Genomic DNA, 18,236 nt, shown 5'->3' on the forward strand with positions numbered 1-18,236 from the left:
CTTCATCAGAGTGAGGCATTAACCAATCCTGTGATAGAACTAAGTTACTGTTCTTGCACCGAGATTTATCATTTTTATACATTTATTTTATGTGATAAATTGTGGGTTATTCACATGTAAACCATGGTATCTCGCTGAATACGTTATGAGTTGAGTTGATTTCTGTTTTGGAGGTGCCTCTCCTTTATTTTATTCATGCTCAATGAATGAAAATTATTGATTATAGTGTGCTAAACAAAATAAAATGAATATCTTGATTAGGTGACAAAATAAAATTTGCAGAACAGACAAATGATATATTTTACCAAAATATCCATTATAGAATCACTTTTAGTTGTAATATTATCACATAAATATGAGATGGCTTTCAGTTAAACATTACTTAACAGTATTTACTTCACATGTAGAACTGGAGTTAAGCTTATAAGAAATAACAAGAAAAGAAGTAGTTACATGCACCTGTACAATAGAATTAATGATATGTATTACCAGAGGGATAACATAATACACACTCACTTATCCCTCTTATTAAAACAGAAAATAATTCAAGATTAATAAGATTAAATACTAAAGTATGTTGGAAGGTACTACATAAGGTTGGGGAACACAGAGATCACTGGCAATTAAAATCTGGGAACCATGTTACTGAGGAAGTGAGATTTGAGATATGGCTTGAAAATGGGGCTTTAATAAATGGACGAGAATTGAAAATAAACAGTATAAGGAGTAGTTTTGGAGTGAAGATGACATTAGGTGGCACCTGAAGGGGGAAATAGGCATTGGAAGCTAGTGCAAAACACAAAAACAGATAAAGTGTTTATATTCCAATGTACATTATTTAGAATAGATGGTTTGTGGCATCTACTTGAGAAGAAAACCTTGATAACTGATTGTTAGGTTCAGTTTTTGAAACTTTTTTTAAGAAGGGTGGAAATATGGAGGCAATTTCTTATTCTGGGGTCATGAGAACATTCTTCAATCTCTGACTTCAGGGATTGCAATTGACATAAAGCTCCAGCTTTTCCCAGACAGGGACTGAGCACATCAGGGTCACTAATACATTCCTTCTCCTGAGAGACAAAGGATGCCTCTGACAGGTGACTTTGGCTCTAGGACCCCCTAAAAGATTCCTTGATCCCGGAGAGCTGAACTTAGAACTGCACTGCTCTGTAAAATGCTTCCAATCCACTCTTCTTTTCTTCCCTTTCTCCTTCACATGGGGTCAGACGTGAGTCTGAGTCTGATGGCTCTCCCTGCCTCTCCCCATTTTCTCTCACAGGCATTTCCTCTAACAAATGTATTGCATATTTAATCCCAGTTTAGTATCTGCTTCTAGGAGGATTCACACTATAACAATATGAAACTATTTTTGGTAAGTCTGGATATTTTATAATCACCTGTTTTAGTTTACAATAAATACAATTTATTCCTTAAAAAATGAAGAAGAAACTATTTGGTGATGTTCAAGATCAATGATCTCGGGAAATGGGTAGCTAGGAAAGTTCACATACTAGGTAGAACCAGTCTATCATATTTCAGCCTATAAACTCTGGCTGCATTTATGTACGGTCCCTATCCTAAGGTAAATTTTATTTCCAATTCCCTCTTTCATTAGTCTTTTGTTTAATGGACTCCATAAATAGTTTGTTTAGATATGTTAGCATTATCAAACTTAGAAAGGAAAGCTTAAGAACAAATTATATAGTATGTTTGCCCCATTATAATTATAATTATAATTCATGTTTCCATGATGTATATATTTAGAACAGTGCAAATATCTATAAAATAAAAATAGAGAAAAGAGGGCCTACATACCTTATTAGTATTTGTATTGATCCCAACAAGAAAAACAAGTTCAGCAAGAAATAGGCTACAACAGAGATTTTTGTGAATTGTTGTCCTGGTACTTTGAATTTCACTGAAGAACCAGAAGGTGAAAATGCATATGGCAAGACAAATCAGTGAAATAATTATCCCTAGTTGAGTGATCCTTGTAAGAATATTATAATCTTTAATACCCTAAAGGAAAATAATAATAAAGCTGTTAAGAGAATAACTCGGTAACTTGTCAAAGGAACTACAGCATATAATGAACTTCCTTTTTCGGTGAAACATTAATCAAAATGTTCATAGCATGTAAAACTATAAATGTGCATTTATATGAGAAATATTTAATACTTTTAAAAATCTTCTATATCCAGAGAAGTCTGATATGAATCATGTAGCACTTTTACAGTTCTGTAATTGGTGATTTTTTTCTAGGCACAGTATTTATTAGTATATGGTTTAACAATGTTATCATCATCAATTTCATTATATTAGAAAGGTAATTCATTATTGTAATTTGAAAATGGTTAATTAAAACAGATTTATCAGTGGTAAGACCAAGTCTTATTTCTATACAGTTATGCATCTAAAGCACATTAAACAAAGGTGTTAGTAATGCTGCATATATGAAATATCAAAGTAGTATAGTTCAGAGACTTTGAAAAGGGGAAAGGTGGTTTTATTCTAACTAGATGAATATTTATTTTTATATACAAAATAGAGACTTTTTTGCTTACCGCCGAGAAAAAAAATCACCTTTATGATTGACAATATGTTTAGGCAGATTTATTTGGCTACTTTATATACTTAATAATGGATTCTAAATATATGTGGAAATAAATCCATAATCCAATGAAGATTATGATACAGGGTTATAAAATAAGAAATTATTTGATAATTATATAATATAAGTAAAATATTACTGAAGCAAAATACACATTGAAAAGCTATTCACCATAGAGATTTTTCATGTTTGAAAATTTTGTGGGGTTCCACATTGCTAAAAACATTATATTAATTATAAATGTACTAATACTTACTGATCAAGTATCAGACATTTTTAGGCACTTTGTCAGTGGTAAAAATATACTTTCAACAAAAAGACAAAGGCCTTTAAATTTCATGATACATTAAAATGGGTAAATAGGTCTTGAAAGAAGCATTCAAAACTAATTTAACATGTAATCTAGATATTACAGACTACATAAATCCTAGACTCAAAATAACCTATAATCCATATATTAATAAATTTGATGTCTTAGAAGGCAGGTAGAAAAACAAAGACTAAAAGAAAGAGAAGGTTGGGGTTTTATCAGTTATATGAAAAATGCTATTTATACCCTAGAAACACATATAAAATTATTTTCTTGAATGATATTAAAAAAACAGAAAAGGAACAAAGATAGGCAGATTTATAAATATGAAGTGGAAAACTGTCTTACAATGGAATGACTGGAAGACATCAAAATTGCAAAATGTGTCAGGTGATTACAACGACAAGAGGTATGGGTCTCATTGGAGTACATCAGATCACAGCCTTCTGAAGACCAGCTGCCATTCATGGTATCAGGTGAGTAGTTCCAAAATGCACATAGACTACTATATTTATCTATGGTCTGAAAAATACATTTTACTGATGAATAAAAGAGAAAAAGTTGCACGTACAGTATCACTTTGGTCATATTTAAGATACCATTTATAAGATTAAAACAATGCTTAAAAATGAAACATAAAATAAATTCTAATAAATCTAGGCTGCTGTTTGTGGAAGAATAGAAATTTATATTGCAAAAATGCTGTACTTTATCAATATTGTGTCACAAAGTTGTGATAATTTTTATTAAATGAGATCATGCATATGTCATTTAGAAGAGTGTATGACACATAATTATCACATTTATCTTTGTGCAATAAACATTTATTGAATATTTACAAGATATTGATCCAGGTACTAAAATTACAACATTGAACAAAACAAAAAAAAGTATTTGCATTGTCGACCTCATATTCTTATTTGGAAATGAAAATTATTAAATAAGAAAAGCAAAGCAGAGAAAGATGAAAGTAGGATGGAGGTGGTCTGAGGAGATCTTTCCTAGAGGATGATATATAAGCAGATACTTCAATGAAGCAAGGAGTGAGTCCTGCAGACTTGGAAACAATTGGCATGGCAAATGGAAAAGCTCTGAAGTGAGGCTGAATAGATGCCTTCCAGAAACTTCTAGAAGCCAGTCAAGTTTGAGCACAATGTGTGAAGAAGTGGAGACAAGATCAAAGATAGAGACTAGATCACACGGTCAATGGGATGGTTATTCAACACATAGTAGAGTTCTCTTTATCATATTTTTATATTCACTAATTATAACACTATACCTAATGTACTATAAGTTTTAATAATAATTCATTAATAGAATGTTGAACTTGTATAAATAAAAACTATTTACAGTTTCTTAACAATTTACAGTTAACTATATGCCTTCTCATTTACTTTGCTTTGCTTAGTTTGATCCTCAAAAGAATCTTATGAGGTATGTATTATGTTAAGAAGTCAAGAGATGTCTAAAGATATATTAACATTATCCATTGATATGTAGAGTAACATGGAATCAATTTCAAATCTTCAGACAGCTATTCATTAAAGAAAATGTGCCATGAGTGTCAAATATATGGCTTGCACTGTTCAGGGAACCAGGATTCTTGATTAAGAAGATAAAGCATCTGCTCTTCAAGGATAATATAAATGCAGATGACTTTAATATTAATACACTAAGATAATTGCTCTTATGTGATATATACTAAATACAACCCTTGGATCAACAGTTGGAGTACTGACAAAGTCTGAGTTTGACTGGATTGAGTCTGGGAAGACAAAGATTGAGCCAAAATTAGAGAGATGACCAGAAGTTTTTCAAAGAGGTCAAGCTATAGGAAGAAAATTGTTCCCCCTTCAAAAGCCTGGAAAATGCCCAATCTCAGAGAAACCAGGGAGACTCCAGAATTGAGGAATCACAGTTCACTGAAAGTGTTGGTGTCATTCAGAAAACAGGGGGTTTACACCTCGAGCCCCTATCTTCCCTCCTACCCGGAACATCTTCTTAGTTCTCTTAATCCTTGCAACAAGGCTTCTGCCCTTAGGTAGGAAAGAAAAAGGTTTCCTTCTGGGAAACAGGGTAACTGATTGGCCCAAGAGAAATTGCTTTTAGATACTGACCTTTAGGATCTTCTAGTGCCATGGCCAGGAACCTGCCTAATGAAAACTTTTTAGTGAAGCACACCACTGCCAGAAGCCCACTTGAGCCCACAGAGTCTCGTTATTAAATATGAATGGATGATCATGAACCACCACACATCTGAGGACAAGCTCCAATAGGAAAGATAGGAAACAAAGGAAAACAGTCCAAACAAAGGAAATAAGGAGCAAGATAATGCAGGGAACAGTAACCAGTTTTTAAAAAACATATTCATATATAAATAATATCTTAGAGAGATGAGATACTATGCCCATTAAACAAAATTAGGGTTAAAAAATAAAGATTTTCATTGAAAATTAAATATAAAATAAAAGTAAAAAAATGTTAGGGAAAAAGACATAAAAGAGGGGAAGAAAAATTTTAAAAATTAGAGACTCAGCTTGGATGTTTAATAAGTAATAGGAGGAACAGAAAAAGAGAACAAAGATACTGCACAGGAGAAATTATCAAGAAAATATTAGAAAATTCTCGAAAAGTGAAGCTATGTATTTTCAGACTGAAAAGACTCAAAAAAGCCTGTTACAATTAATGAAGAAATACGCTAAAGTCCATATTAAAGATTTTTAAATAATGAGAATAAAAGTAAGATCTCAAAAGTTTAAGAACAAGAGATAGAGAAAAAGACTGATCGCAAGGTAAAGACCACAAATTTTAATTAAACATTAATTTCATTCAACTTCTTCAGGTTAACCCTGAAAGCCAGAAGACATATGAGCAGATTCTAGAAAATTATGAGAAAAAACTGTAATTGAGAACTCTAGACCATGGTATTTGCCTAGCAAGTATAAGGGTAAGGCGGAAAAATACACGCATATATAACATATGTTTTTTAAAAAACCTAATAATGCATGAGCTCAAAAAATGGACCTTCCATGCTCCCTTTCTCAAGCAACTGCTGGAGAACATGCTACCAAAATACATATACCAACTAAGAAAGAGGAAGACATTGTCTGGAGGAGACATGCATCTGACACAGCTGAGAGGTGAATGGTACGTGAGGAACAATGAGGAAAGGCACGTCCAGGCTGAGCATCCTGACAGAATCAGGTCACAAAGGCTTGGGAAGGATGTCTCCAAGACAACAAATTAACTGACAGATAATTTTACATGTTTGGATGTTTTGAGAGGCAATTTATAATACTGTGAAAAATTGGAACAAATTAATAATAGATAAGCAGAAATCTAACCAAACTAACATAGAGAAATTTATTAACACTAGGAAAAAGATTCAGCTTCATGATTCAGTTGTGACTAACACATACCAAATTAATACTACACACATTGAAAAATGATTTTCCAAGAATTGGAGGTAAGTGTGCGTGGATGGGTGGATGGGTGGATGGGTGGATGGGGCAGTGTGTATATCACAAGGGATGATGTGTGTAAGAAAACTAAATCTGAATCTTCCATAGATGGCAGTCGATATATAACATGTATATTTTAGCACCTTAAAATGAAGAAGAGTTATTGAGTTTGGGTTGAAGGTGATACAGGGCCAAAGAAGGATGATTTTCCTTTTTTTGTAAGAAGCCAGAAGCTTGAGTCTATTACCTGAGACACTAGCATCAGTATGAAGAGATCCAGGAAAGATAAGTTTGTGGATAGAGCATAAGATAAGTTCATGGATAGAACATAATTTCTTGGGAGGTAGGTTGCGGAGGGAGTCAGAGAACTTGACTGAGCAGGTGTATCATAGCTGTTGAAGGTATGGATTCTGGAAGAAGACTGTATGAGACTGAAACCTTCTTCTACCAGTTGATTGCTGAGTGACCATAAATAAATTATTTAATCTCTCTGAACTCAGTTTCCTTACCTATAAAATGGTGATAATAGTATATAACTCTTATGAGGAGTAAATGAGTTGTTTTTTAAAAGTGTATAACTAATATTCCTTTGAAGTAATGCAAAGTATTTGAAGTATGTATTAATCAGTCAAGTCACAGATAGATTACTGGGGAATCAGAACACTGGAAATATTATATATGAGATAGTTTTTATTTTCTGAGAAAAAATAGGATCAAAATTTCATTCTCAGAGAGAGTGGAAGCTGGGATTAAGTAGGTATACTTTCAGAGGGGAGTGATGAAATTTCATAATAGTCATTATTTTGAATGGGAAACAATATTTGAACAGGGAGGCAGATTAAGGACAATTAAGTCTTCCTATTAATTATTATAAAGAGTTTTTGTTCAAACGTGTGTTTAGTTTTGTTTTGTTTCTTTGTCAGATAGGCATTGGTGAAGTGGGTTACCCTTGGCAACTCCTCAGCTGCCAAAATATTCCACTGATAAACAGCACAGTTCACACTCACAAAGATGTAGAATCAACCTAAATGTCCATCAATTCATGAATGGATTAACAAAATGTGTGTGTGTATGTGTGTGTGTGTGTGTGTAGTACTACTCAGCCATAAAAAGGAAATGAATTAATGTCCTTTGCAGGCAACTTGGATGGAACTGGAGAGCATTATCCTAAGTGAAGTATCTCAGGAATGGAAAAACACACACCATGTGTGTTCCCTAATAAGTTGGAACTAATTGATGGTCACACATGGGTACAGAAAAATTAAAAGTCATTGGAAATCAATCACCAGGGAGAAGGGAGGAAGGTTGGGGTAAAAACCTACCTGAGGTGCAATGCACACTTTTCGGGTGGGTAATGGACACACTAATAGCCCTCATAAAAGGTATCCATGTAACAAAAACATTTGTACCCACTTAATATTTTGAAAAACAAGAAACTAGAAAAACCATTAGATCACATAAAATAACAATGTTTAATTTCTAGTATTAAAAATGTCTTTGGGATTTAGCATCTGAAAAACAAATCCAAGTCTAGTTTCTATTAAAACATTTCACACTTTTTTCCCTTCAACATAATGCTTGCTATTGTTTGTTTGAGCTATTATTTAATATTTATTTAATTTTCCATACATTTACTTTCTCTGTACATTACATCTTTATTTAACAGAGACACATTTGTACTATGTATAAGCATAAATGTTCTTTAGGTTTAGAAAGCCCCTCCTCCATCATATTAGAAAGCCCCTCCTCCATCATTATATTTGCATATTGCTTCAAGATTTTTCAAATGGAGCTTCAGAGGTACTTCAATCATGTACTAGAACTGAAATTGTGTTGAAAGCCCAAGAAACCATCAACTGTAACAAGATAGCAAACACTCCATGATTTTGAGTTTCTTCATTCATTTTTATTGAAAATAACTACATACTAGGTTAGTTCTAATCATGCTTTTTATTATATAGCTTTAATTATAAATGAGTTTGAAAAATGATTTAGATCATTTAAGTCATTTAGATCATAATCTAGAAGAAAAATAACAAGAGTAAAATGGTCTCTGCTAATTTCTTTATGAAATATTGTAAACTTTTCTATGATTTTATTTTAATTAATCCCCCAAACCCTTCAAGTATTGTTCTAAATGATAAGTATTAACCGAACACCTCCTTTATTACACAAATGACATTTATTTCTTTGATTATGATACTTTTCTTATAACTCCTTCCTTTAAAATATGAAAACTTTCACGTTAAACAATATGCTTTGAAATAAAACTAAAATATAGCTTAATTTCAGAGAATCAAATACGTAACGTAAATCCTTTGGTGTTGATTAGAAAATTTAAACAGCACTGAAAGTAAAAAATATTTTTTAGAAAAATTAGTTAAAACCACTTTACTCTTTTAATTTTGGATCTGTAGTTTTAAACTCAAGAATTCACATATAATTTAAGTGACACAATAAAAGAGAAAGTTCACTTATATATACTATTGTATCACAGTCATAGCCAACAACTACCAGAAAAACAGCTTACCTTTAGGTGACTTAAAGTAAATGTTATTTTTTCAAGTTCATACAATGTTGGTGGGTTTGAGCTAATCGAGACCGAAATTACTGAAGAGATGACTCTTTCCTCCTCTTCAGAATTATCATAATTTTGAGGTTCCAATAAGGAGTTGTCAGACGATGAAAACAAGGGACCAATACTCTTATAATATAAAAATGCAACTGCAACATTGCCTATCAATCAAATAAGTATACTTAGAGTGAAATTCTTATAAAATTAAAATATATTTGAACTCTTAAAATAAACATAAAAATTGAATAGGCAAAAGTTTACTTTAAAAGAATTATACAAATACCCAGATACTAAAATGTGGGCCACAGTAAGCCCAGGCCTGCACCATATTAAGATTTATATTCTCTGACCTCTGCAAATCCAAAAATAATCATGAACTGTAGTATTCCTTTTGCACAAACTATATTTAGGAGAAAAATAGCCCTAGATAAATTTAAATCCAAATCCTAAGAACCAGGTTGTGAAGTATATTCACGTGAAAGATAAAATTTTGAGTTATTACTTCCATGTGCAAATATATAAATTGAACAGGTAATGGGAGAAAATTATCGCAGGCTTAGATTGAATGAGTTGTGACATGTTACTGAGTTTAAACGTATGTCCACTGAAATGGTTCTTACTTAATATTGATAACATATAGTTATGCAGTGTCAGGGTAGGAAAGGCTGCTTTGAGAGGCAGACATTTATCTCTGCCCCTGAAATCCCCAAATGCAGTGCATCAGCACATAACCCAGTACTACAAAATCATAAATTCCAATGTTGATAGTATCATCGAAAACAAAGGACTACAATAACAAAACTGGAAACCTCCGTATCACACTAATAAATAGAATTCTTTGGATATGCTTATGTTAGTTAAAAGTTGCCACAGTGTGTCACTATTCATGTTTTCTATCTTTACCTGAAAAAGCACCTTGAAAGATTGCTAAGAACCTTGCTAAACCCAGATACATTACATAGAGCATTTTTCTTAAATGCCAGCTTAGAAAACGTGTATTAAAAAAAAAATGGATGTTAGGATATCCTGGTTGGTCTAGTAAAATTATGGCTCCAAGTGATAACAACCATCCCAGCCTTTGCTATAAACATTTCAGGGCCTGCAGTAGGACCTGGATACCTTTTAGGTCAACATGACCTGGTCCAGTTGATGAACCAGTGCATGGGACAGTGGCTTCTCAGGAGTTGCAGCAGGAGATGGTCCAAAATCAAATGAAGAAGAAAAAAAGATGTATTTAAAAAATCTATTAATTACCATACCCTCTCTAAATGGAAATGTTTATTTAATATCAAGTTCTGACTTTAAGTAAGGGGTGCCACAAAGACTGTTCCAAAATAACTCTTACCTCCTTTAAGAATATATACTCAGTATTTTTCCATTCTCATCATTTTAAACCTCTTCCAATTCCCGTGATTCCTCACTAATTCTAGGCCTGATCATAGCTTTGAATTCTCTTGCCTAATCTATACCCTCTATAAAAAACTAAGGGTTCATTCATTGAACCCTTAGTTTATTCACTGAACCATTAGTCATGCAAGGGACTAAAAACTTGGAATCATTTGTAAAGAATAAGTAATTTTCCACTAAATCATTATCCATCCTTCCTCATTTTTCTTCTTGTTTATTCTAGTCTTTTTACCCTAAGATCTTTCTAATATCTGTTAACATTGCCGTATCTTTACTAAGAACAAGTTATAGCCTTCAATTCAATGAATAGAACACATATTTGAGCAATTACATAGTGCAAATAATTGTGATAAGTTCTGAAGACTTTACTTCAGAATTAATACCTATATATATTTGTTAAAGGATTCTCATTTGGTAGCTCTTCTTCCTTCTTCCTATCTTATTTTCTTTTTGTTACTTATACTGCTTTTAAATGAAATTAATAAAGCCTTTTATTACTGTGGTCCAATCATGAGTTGGACACCACAGTATTGGAAAACTATCAGGAAGGCACCAGAAGTTATGATTTTCCTTATGTTAAATTCCAAAATCAATTTTTCCCACATAGACTATGCAACGAACTCCTTAGAGAATAACAATGATCTCCTTAGAGATTTATTGTTCTTAAACTTCCTGCCTTATTGCTACTTTCATTTGAGAATAATTAAAAACACCTTATCAATAGGGCTTCATATGCTCCTCTTTTTTGACAGCTAAATATTATCCCAATTTCAGAAGTTAAAAACAAATATGTGAATCTCTTAATAAAAATCTATTGTCTTTTTATTATAAAATGGTATTTCAGAGCATTGAATGTTGTTATGCTCATTCTCAACACCTCCCCCTTAACTCTTCTACAATTCAATCTATAAAAAAAGATTAAAGATCCACCTGTGCCCCATGGATTGCCTTTATTTTCCTACTAATTACATTGTGCATGTTTTAAATAATTCATGTGTTTTATTAATGAATTTTGTCAATAAATGGATAATCACAGGCAGACATTGAGAGAGTTTTATCAGTTTGTTAGATTTGTCCTGATTTTTAGATCCAACCTTGAGGAAAACATATTTTCTCACTCTGCTGTATCAAGAGCTGATATGACAGTCCCTTTCAAATGTCAGTTTGTATATGGGATCATTAAATGTTGCAAAGCTACCATACAATCAGACAGGATCTCCTTGAGATATTAATTCCATGACAATTTAATCACCTGTCACTATAATAAGTATTTTCAATGTCTTTTGCCAAGCTTACAAACACTACTAAAATTGTCTTTGAAATTTCAACAGTTTAATACATTCTTTGGATTTGAGGCTAAATATTAGATGTATACATGGTTAATTAGAATATGATATAATAGACTAAGAGCACAGGGGTAGATGACAGTGTGGCTTAGTTATTTTTGCTTCATTTTATGACCATTTATTTCTTACTTTTGTGGAGAAAATGACAAGAAAGAATGGATAAGATAGTACTGGTAGATTAGAAAAAAAAATCCAACATCAGTGCAGGGAAAAAAAAAAAAACAAAAAAGATGCTCTTCTGAGAATGAATGTGTAACATATTTGTAACAATAGAGAAAATATATCTTTTTATGAAACGGTGTCTACAGATGAGATCATATGTGTGTTGTATATATTTTTAATTTGTATTTATGACCATCCACACATTCTTTGAGAACATATAATTTATAATTTACATTTTCCCTAGGAAATATATTTTTACCTGGATAAGAACAAAAATAACGAAAATTCCTACTATCAGCAGAATTTTTTTTTTAGTGAATTGCACTAAGAGAGCAGATAAATGGTTAAAATAGTAGCTACTTGCTTGACTATAATTAGTGACATGGAAAAGCTAATTTCTTTGAGGAAGGACTAATTCCTTTGTTAACTCCCTTCTAGAACTGACTCTGTACTGTCTGCTGGTTTGCATGGAGACAAATCCATTAACTTTGTGCATTAGTTCCATCATCCACAAAGGATATTCACTTATACAATCATTACATTGCTTGTGAGTACTAGCATTCTCTGATTCAATTTTTTTTTTAAATACAGCCTTTAGTTTAGTTGAAGAGTTTACTAAGAAATGACAAATGGAAAAAGTCTAAGCCCAAACAAAAACTTACTTTTTTAAAACACTATTTCTAAAAAAAATAAAAAAAAAAAAAATAAAAACACTATTTCTGTTTTACTTCTTTACACAATCATAAATTTAATCTCCTGATGAAGAATATGGTGGATTACTGAAGAAGATTCAAAATTGTATGCAAATTATAGCATCTTTGCTGCTATAAAAAGTAGTAAAATCAGAGTTCTTTTGTATATTTGCACTGGAATGTCAAAAATGATTATCTGACGGAGGTAAGACAAAGACCCAGATATTGTCAGTTAAAATTCCCCCAGGCATTTGTACAAATATAGATATTCTGTATTCTATAAAATCATCAAGTATTTTTCTATAGGAAAGCACACATGTTATATGTAAATCTAATCAAACATATGATAAGTATTTATTGAAAATTCATTACCCATATCATATATAAGATTGTTAATGTCCTACCATCTGAATCATATGCAGCTCTTCTCTTTGGAAATATGTTTATATAATCTCCACCCACATTCATATGAGGATGAATATGATTCATGTGGTTTGAGTCAAAAAAGAAAACTTTGAGAGCTGAAACAAACCGTGAAAATAAAAAAATCTGAAATTAGTTTAATCGATATATCTAATCAATATAACTTCTTATTTAGAGACAATTTCATCCATCATTATTGTATTTTCAACTTCTTATTTATGGCAAGGAGAATGAACATAATCTGAACATGTTTGGACAGTATCATTTATATCTTAAAAATCTGACTTGAGTTTTAATATTTTGATTTCTCTATAGCACTCATGGTTTAATTTAATCTTTACTGAATTAAATAAAAAATAAAATGTGTATGTATTGAAAGAAGCTATAAATCATAATTACCAAAGCAAAGATAAGTAACTACCATGTCTTAGAGTATGGTATCTATAACATAACTTACTATGAAAAGAGTGATTGAATTCAATTCTTGAGTGATAATTCCCTTACCTGGGTTAATTTCACCTTTTTCATGGAAAAATATCATAAAAAATGTAGGGCACCTATATATTAATCACAATGATTAAAACCTTGATTTCAAGTAAATGGTGAATCCTGATGAGATTTTTGTATATCTACTATTGCATAGCAGGACATCACCCAGAAAATGTATAAAGATTCATGCAATAATTATTTCAGAAAATGTGCCTTGTTTCCTCAGAACAACCATATTGGGATCCACAATTTGATACAAGATCTTGAGTCTTTTAAGTATGAAATTGCGTGAAGCAGGAAACATTCTAATTTACTATGTTGATTACTTCATATTATTAAAAGGCAAAGGATTCTTAAAGAAAAAAATTGAATATATTATATCCAAAAGATCTGATGTAAGTCTCATTGGTTAAGGTGGATCCTACCAAGCCATAAGATAACCGACTCAAATAACAAGGGAATAATGTAGTTAAATGCTAAACAGTTCAGGAATAGGAAAAGGTGGACATAAGAGGAAGGAAGCAACTCTTACATATTCATCTTTTTTACTAGTACTTCATTTGTACTGCTCTTGTAATATGCATCACCATTCATTTCTACATTGATAAAACTATACCAATTCAATCAATAGTATTATAAATACCCCCCCCCACCACTTTTGAGAATGGCTTATTTGAAAAACACTATTGCTTTGAAATTGACCTCCCCTTCTTACCTACATCACTTGAATTAGTATCAAACTGAGTGGTCTTTTGGAAGTTCTGAGATATCCTTAAGGTACCCTGCTCAGCAGTGTGCATGAGTTTTGCAAGATGAGTTCTCCTGTGATTCGTAGATAACTTGTCCCAAACTATAAATGTATCCTTTTGAACAAAATTATTCACGGTTTTTACAAATTCCTATTGAAAAGAAAAGTTATGCCTTTTAAAGATGTTGGAATCCTACACTAATCACAGATGAAAGGAAAAATTTCAAGCTCAATTATGTTAAGAGTTAAAGCTCAACATACTTACAGTCAGAGTTGTATTAGAAAGGGTATCCTTGGCTGAGATAGTGTTATTCCTGTAACCTAGTAATGGGGATGATTCAGCTAATATTTCTATATATGTAACTATGTCCATTGGTGAAAGATCTGTCACAGAATTTCTATAGACTTCTTGTAGCAAAGCCACAGGTTCTTCTAGGGATCTAAACTGAGCAAAATGAATCCAAAACAAGGAAACTAATTTAGAATTTTACTGGAGCTTTTCAAGAATAAAACATATGTTAAATTCATTCTGAGGTTGGCTTTCTTGTTCTATACATAAATAATATCAAACTAATAAACTTAAGCCATAACATATAGCACTAAAACCTGAATTTATTTACAAGAGATTAGCACATAACTTAAAACGAATAAAAGTTACTTCCGAAAGAAACAGAGCGTTTGAATTGATAATTTTTTTAATTAGCTTTTAAAATAAATTCTTATTCTTTGATATCAAATTATACTTTATCCAATGAACCTACCTTGATATTTAAACTTCTTAGTACTTATAAATATTGACATCCTAAGTAATAAATTATAATATACTTTGAATTAGAATTTAATCAACCAAAGGAAATTCTTTATAATGTGATTAAATGAAAATTTTCTTTAGCTGATAGCTGATTACTCATATCGAAAGTCACAATTTCAAACATATGACAATAATTTTGTGAATATCTTATTTTATTTGCTCTTTGAAATATTCACTTTGAAGTACCAAACCTAGTTGCCTTCAATTATGTCTCCTTTGAATGTGGAAATGGTCTAGAGTTAAAGTAGATTTTTATTATTTTAATCATCAACTTTCTTTACATATTGAGAAGAATTATCCAGTGTACCAAATAATGAAAAAGTAACAAATTAAATATGTAAAAGTCTTCTTGAATACTTTTGGGATTTTCAAATTAATCCTATCTGTGTTGCAAACATGATACTTAGATTTCTATGTGTAAGTATTTTCAACTCCACCTAAAGTTCATTCAACTCGTTACTCTTCTTGAAATGCGACATTGGGAGTATTTTAACTGAAACCAAAATGTCAAAATAAAATAAATTGTTGACTCTATTAGTCTACTTACTTTTGATAAAGTTTTATTAATATGTGCAGCAATACAGGCATTATCTAAATGGCAGTTTGCATTCACAACTTCTGTAGAAAAAGAAAATAGATTATGCAGTAGATTATAAAAAATATTTTTTTTCTAAGGTGACCATATTAATTCCATTGATTTTGCACACGTAATGTTTAAACATTAAAAGGACATTCTGTAACACTTGAGTTTCAGTTTCAGTTTTAGAATACACGTTGTTTTATAGAAAATGAAATAAAGTAGTTTTAAGGACTATGGCATGTTAATTACATAAAATATATTATCTATATCTTCCATTAAATAAAACATTATCTTTTCTTTTGTTAATTTCATAGAAGATAAAGGAATGCTGGCACGAAGGCATAGCTCTGTGATACTTCCCAATTGTGTAATACATATTATATATAGTTTTTGATCATACATAAAATTTAATAATATAATTTACCTTGGCAGTAAGTACCATCATTAGCGGTGAAGTGTGATTTTCCTGTGGATGTCTGATAACCTTCCTTGCAGGAGCAGTTGTACCCACCATTCACATTTTCACACACCGCGTGATCACCACAGACAACTGACTCACTGCACTCATCTATATCTGGAAATGTTTGAAAAATTAATTTTGTATTTAGTGCTCATATAGTTGCTAACTTGTGGTTTCATATCAAATTTCTCAAAAAAAGCACGAAAAATTCTAACATTTCAAAAATGGCAAAACAAACGTAGCTGCATATATTTTTTAACTCTAATTTGCCCAATCTAATTAACAAATAATTGAAAATGTTATTCATGGGCTACACTCTCAAACTTCATTCTGAATAGCATGATTAATCAATAAAGTCATTATACCAATTTTCATCATTGACAATGTGACATTTAGTCTTAATTTAATAAAAAACAATTTTTAAATACATTTAAACTTATTTTTTCCAGTATTAAACTAAGTTGAATGTAACAACTCAGTTTAGAGTAAACTGGAGGATAAAAGAGTGATCCATTTTCTTTCCAAAGCTTCATTTTTGCATGTAAGTTAACCTAAAAAACTAAGATGTAGCAGAATGTGTTACTGAACTCCCTTAAAATTTTATAACTCGTTACTTTTGTTTGGGTCATATTTTACCATTGTTCTTAATACACAATCACCATTGATAAAGTAATTGTACAGAATAAAGTCTTAGATTCTCAGTAGCCATATATTGAAGCCATAATAAAAGTGCTGAATTTTAAGCTCACATAATTTATATTTTTAATCTAAAATTTTACATACTACAGTGAAATATGCTTTAAAATTATTAATACAGTATAAAAACTCTGCCAGTATAAGAAAAGATTCCAAGGAACTGAAAAGTCCTTATCATTACCTTAAATTAACACAAAGATTTTTGTGTTTCTAGCCCAGCTCTGAGAACGTGGAGATACTTTATGTTAAATTAATGAATGAACCTGTAGTCTTAAATTTACAATTTGATTTTTTAGATACTAGTAGAGCAGCACAATACTGCTTGCTATAATAAAAAGATGAGTAATCAAAATCTAATTTAAAATGTCATCTAGCTAGGTATCTTAAATGCAGCTGCTCCTAATTTCTCACTTAAAAATACAATAAAGACAAAAAAAAGCTAGAATTTACATTGAGTCTCTTGCTAGATTCTTGAAAAAATTTCCGTTAGCTAGAAAGATTATGGCACTAGATTTAAGAAGTCAATTAATAGCCCAAGCCTGAAGGAAGATTAGAAAAGCTCTTGTTTTTCTGACAAGTCTATATATTTACGATCTTTACTACCCAGAAATCTTCTAAAGAAAGAGGAATGTTTCTGCATCATCATTTCTCTTCTTCTCATTTCTATGTGTATTCAGAAATTACCACTCCACAAAAACAAATGAACAGAAAATAAAGTAGGGGACAAGCAGATGGTCTCTTGGGATATGGAGAACCACCAAAGAAAGCATTTAGTCCTGGCTAAAGACAGAAGAACACAGGTGGTAGTATATACCAGGGCTATTATTATTTTTCTTATTATCAATGAATTTTTAATTCATTGATATTATCAATTATCATAGCACTAAATCAAAGATGAGTCTTTTTTATTATTATTATTATTGAGTGAGGCTATTGAAAGAACACACATGCTCTACCCCAACTGGGAAAATACCCCAATGAAAGTGTGAACAGACATATAAAGTATCATAAGTAGAACAATTGATTTAATGGCCAAGAAAAGTATAATGTTCTTTGAATGTCCATGTTTTGTAGTTTAGATGCCTTCTATGTATAACAGTAAACAAGGTTTTGATTTCTTTCAATTTCAAAACCATTTAAATGTACAACATTCTTGAGAATTTCATACCAAACCCAATCTCTGAGCAACATAAAAAATCTTGGCTCTACAAACTCAATTGCTATTCTCCTTCTTGCACTTTATACTTAACCGTACACAATCTTGGTGCTAACAACTGATTTTGTTTCAGCTTTTCCCTGTGCCTCCTCCACAATCTTTGGTATTTCTGTTGAGATCTCTATTCTAGGTCAAGCCCTCCCACCACCACTCATTTAACCAGTTTGTGTTCCAGCATGTCAGCCTTGGACCAAGTAGGGTATTTCAGGTTCTGGATTCACCGAGGACATTATGGCAATCTGTAAAAAA

The 18,236-nt window shown here is 31.5% G+C and overlaps 1 protein-coding gene across 1 annotated transcript in view; it reads right to left on the bottom strand.

The window, feature by feature from the left end:
* Positions 1 to 18,236, bottom strand: part of ADGRL4 (adhesion G protein-coupled receptor L4) — a 107,096-nt gene that overhangs the window by 28,556 nt on the left and 60,304 nt on the right. The window contains exons 4-11 of the mRNA XM_012787259.2: positions 16,040 to 16,189; positions 15,583 to 15,653; positions 14,490 to 14,669; positions 14,192 to 14,375; positions 12,969 to 13,085; positions 8,913 to 9,118; positions 3,270 to 3,443; positions 1,816 to 2,019 (exon numbers count right to left, since the gene is read on the bottom strand). Coding sequence (XP_012642713.1) covers positions 1,816 to 2,019; positions 3,270 to 3,443; positions 8,913 to 9,118; positions 12,969 to 13,085; positions 14,192 to 14,375; positions 14,490 to 14,669; positions 15,583 to 15,653; positions 16,040 to 16,189 — 1,286 coding nt within the window. The remainder of the gene's footprint in view (positions 1 to 1,815; positions 2,020 to 3,269; positions 3,444 to 8,912; positions 9,119 to 12,968; positions 13,086 to 14,191; positions 14,376 to 14,489; positions 14,670 to 15,582; positions 15,654 to 16,039; positions 16,190 to 18,236) is intronic.

The sequence above is a fragment of the Microcebus murinus genome, chromosome 2 (assembly GCF_040939455.1).
Source record: "Microcebus murinus isolate Inina chromosome 2, M.murinus_Inina_mat1.0, whole genome shotgun sequence".
NCBI classification, from domain to species: domain Eukaryota; kingdom Metazoa; phylum Chordata; class Mammalia; order Primates; family Cheirogaleidae; genus Microcebus; species Microcebus murinus.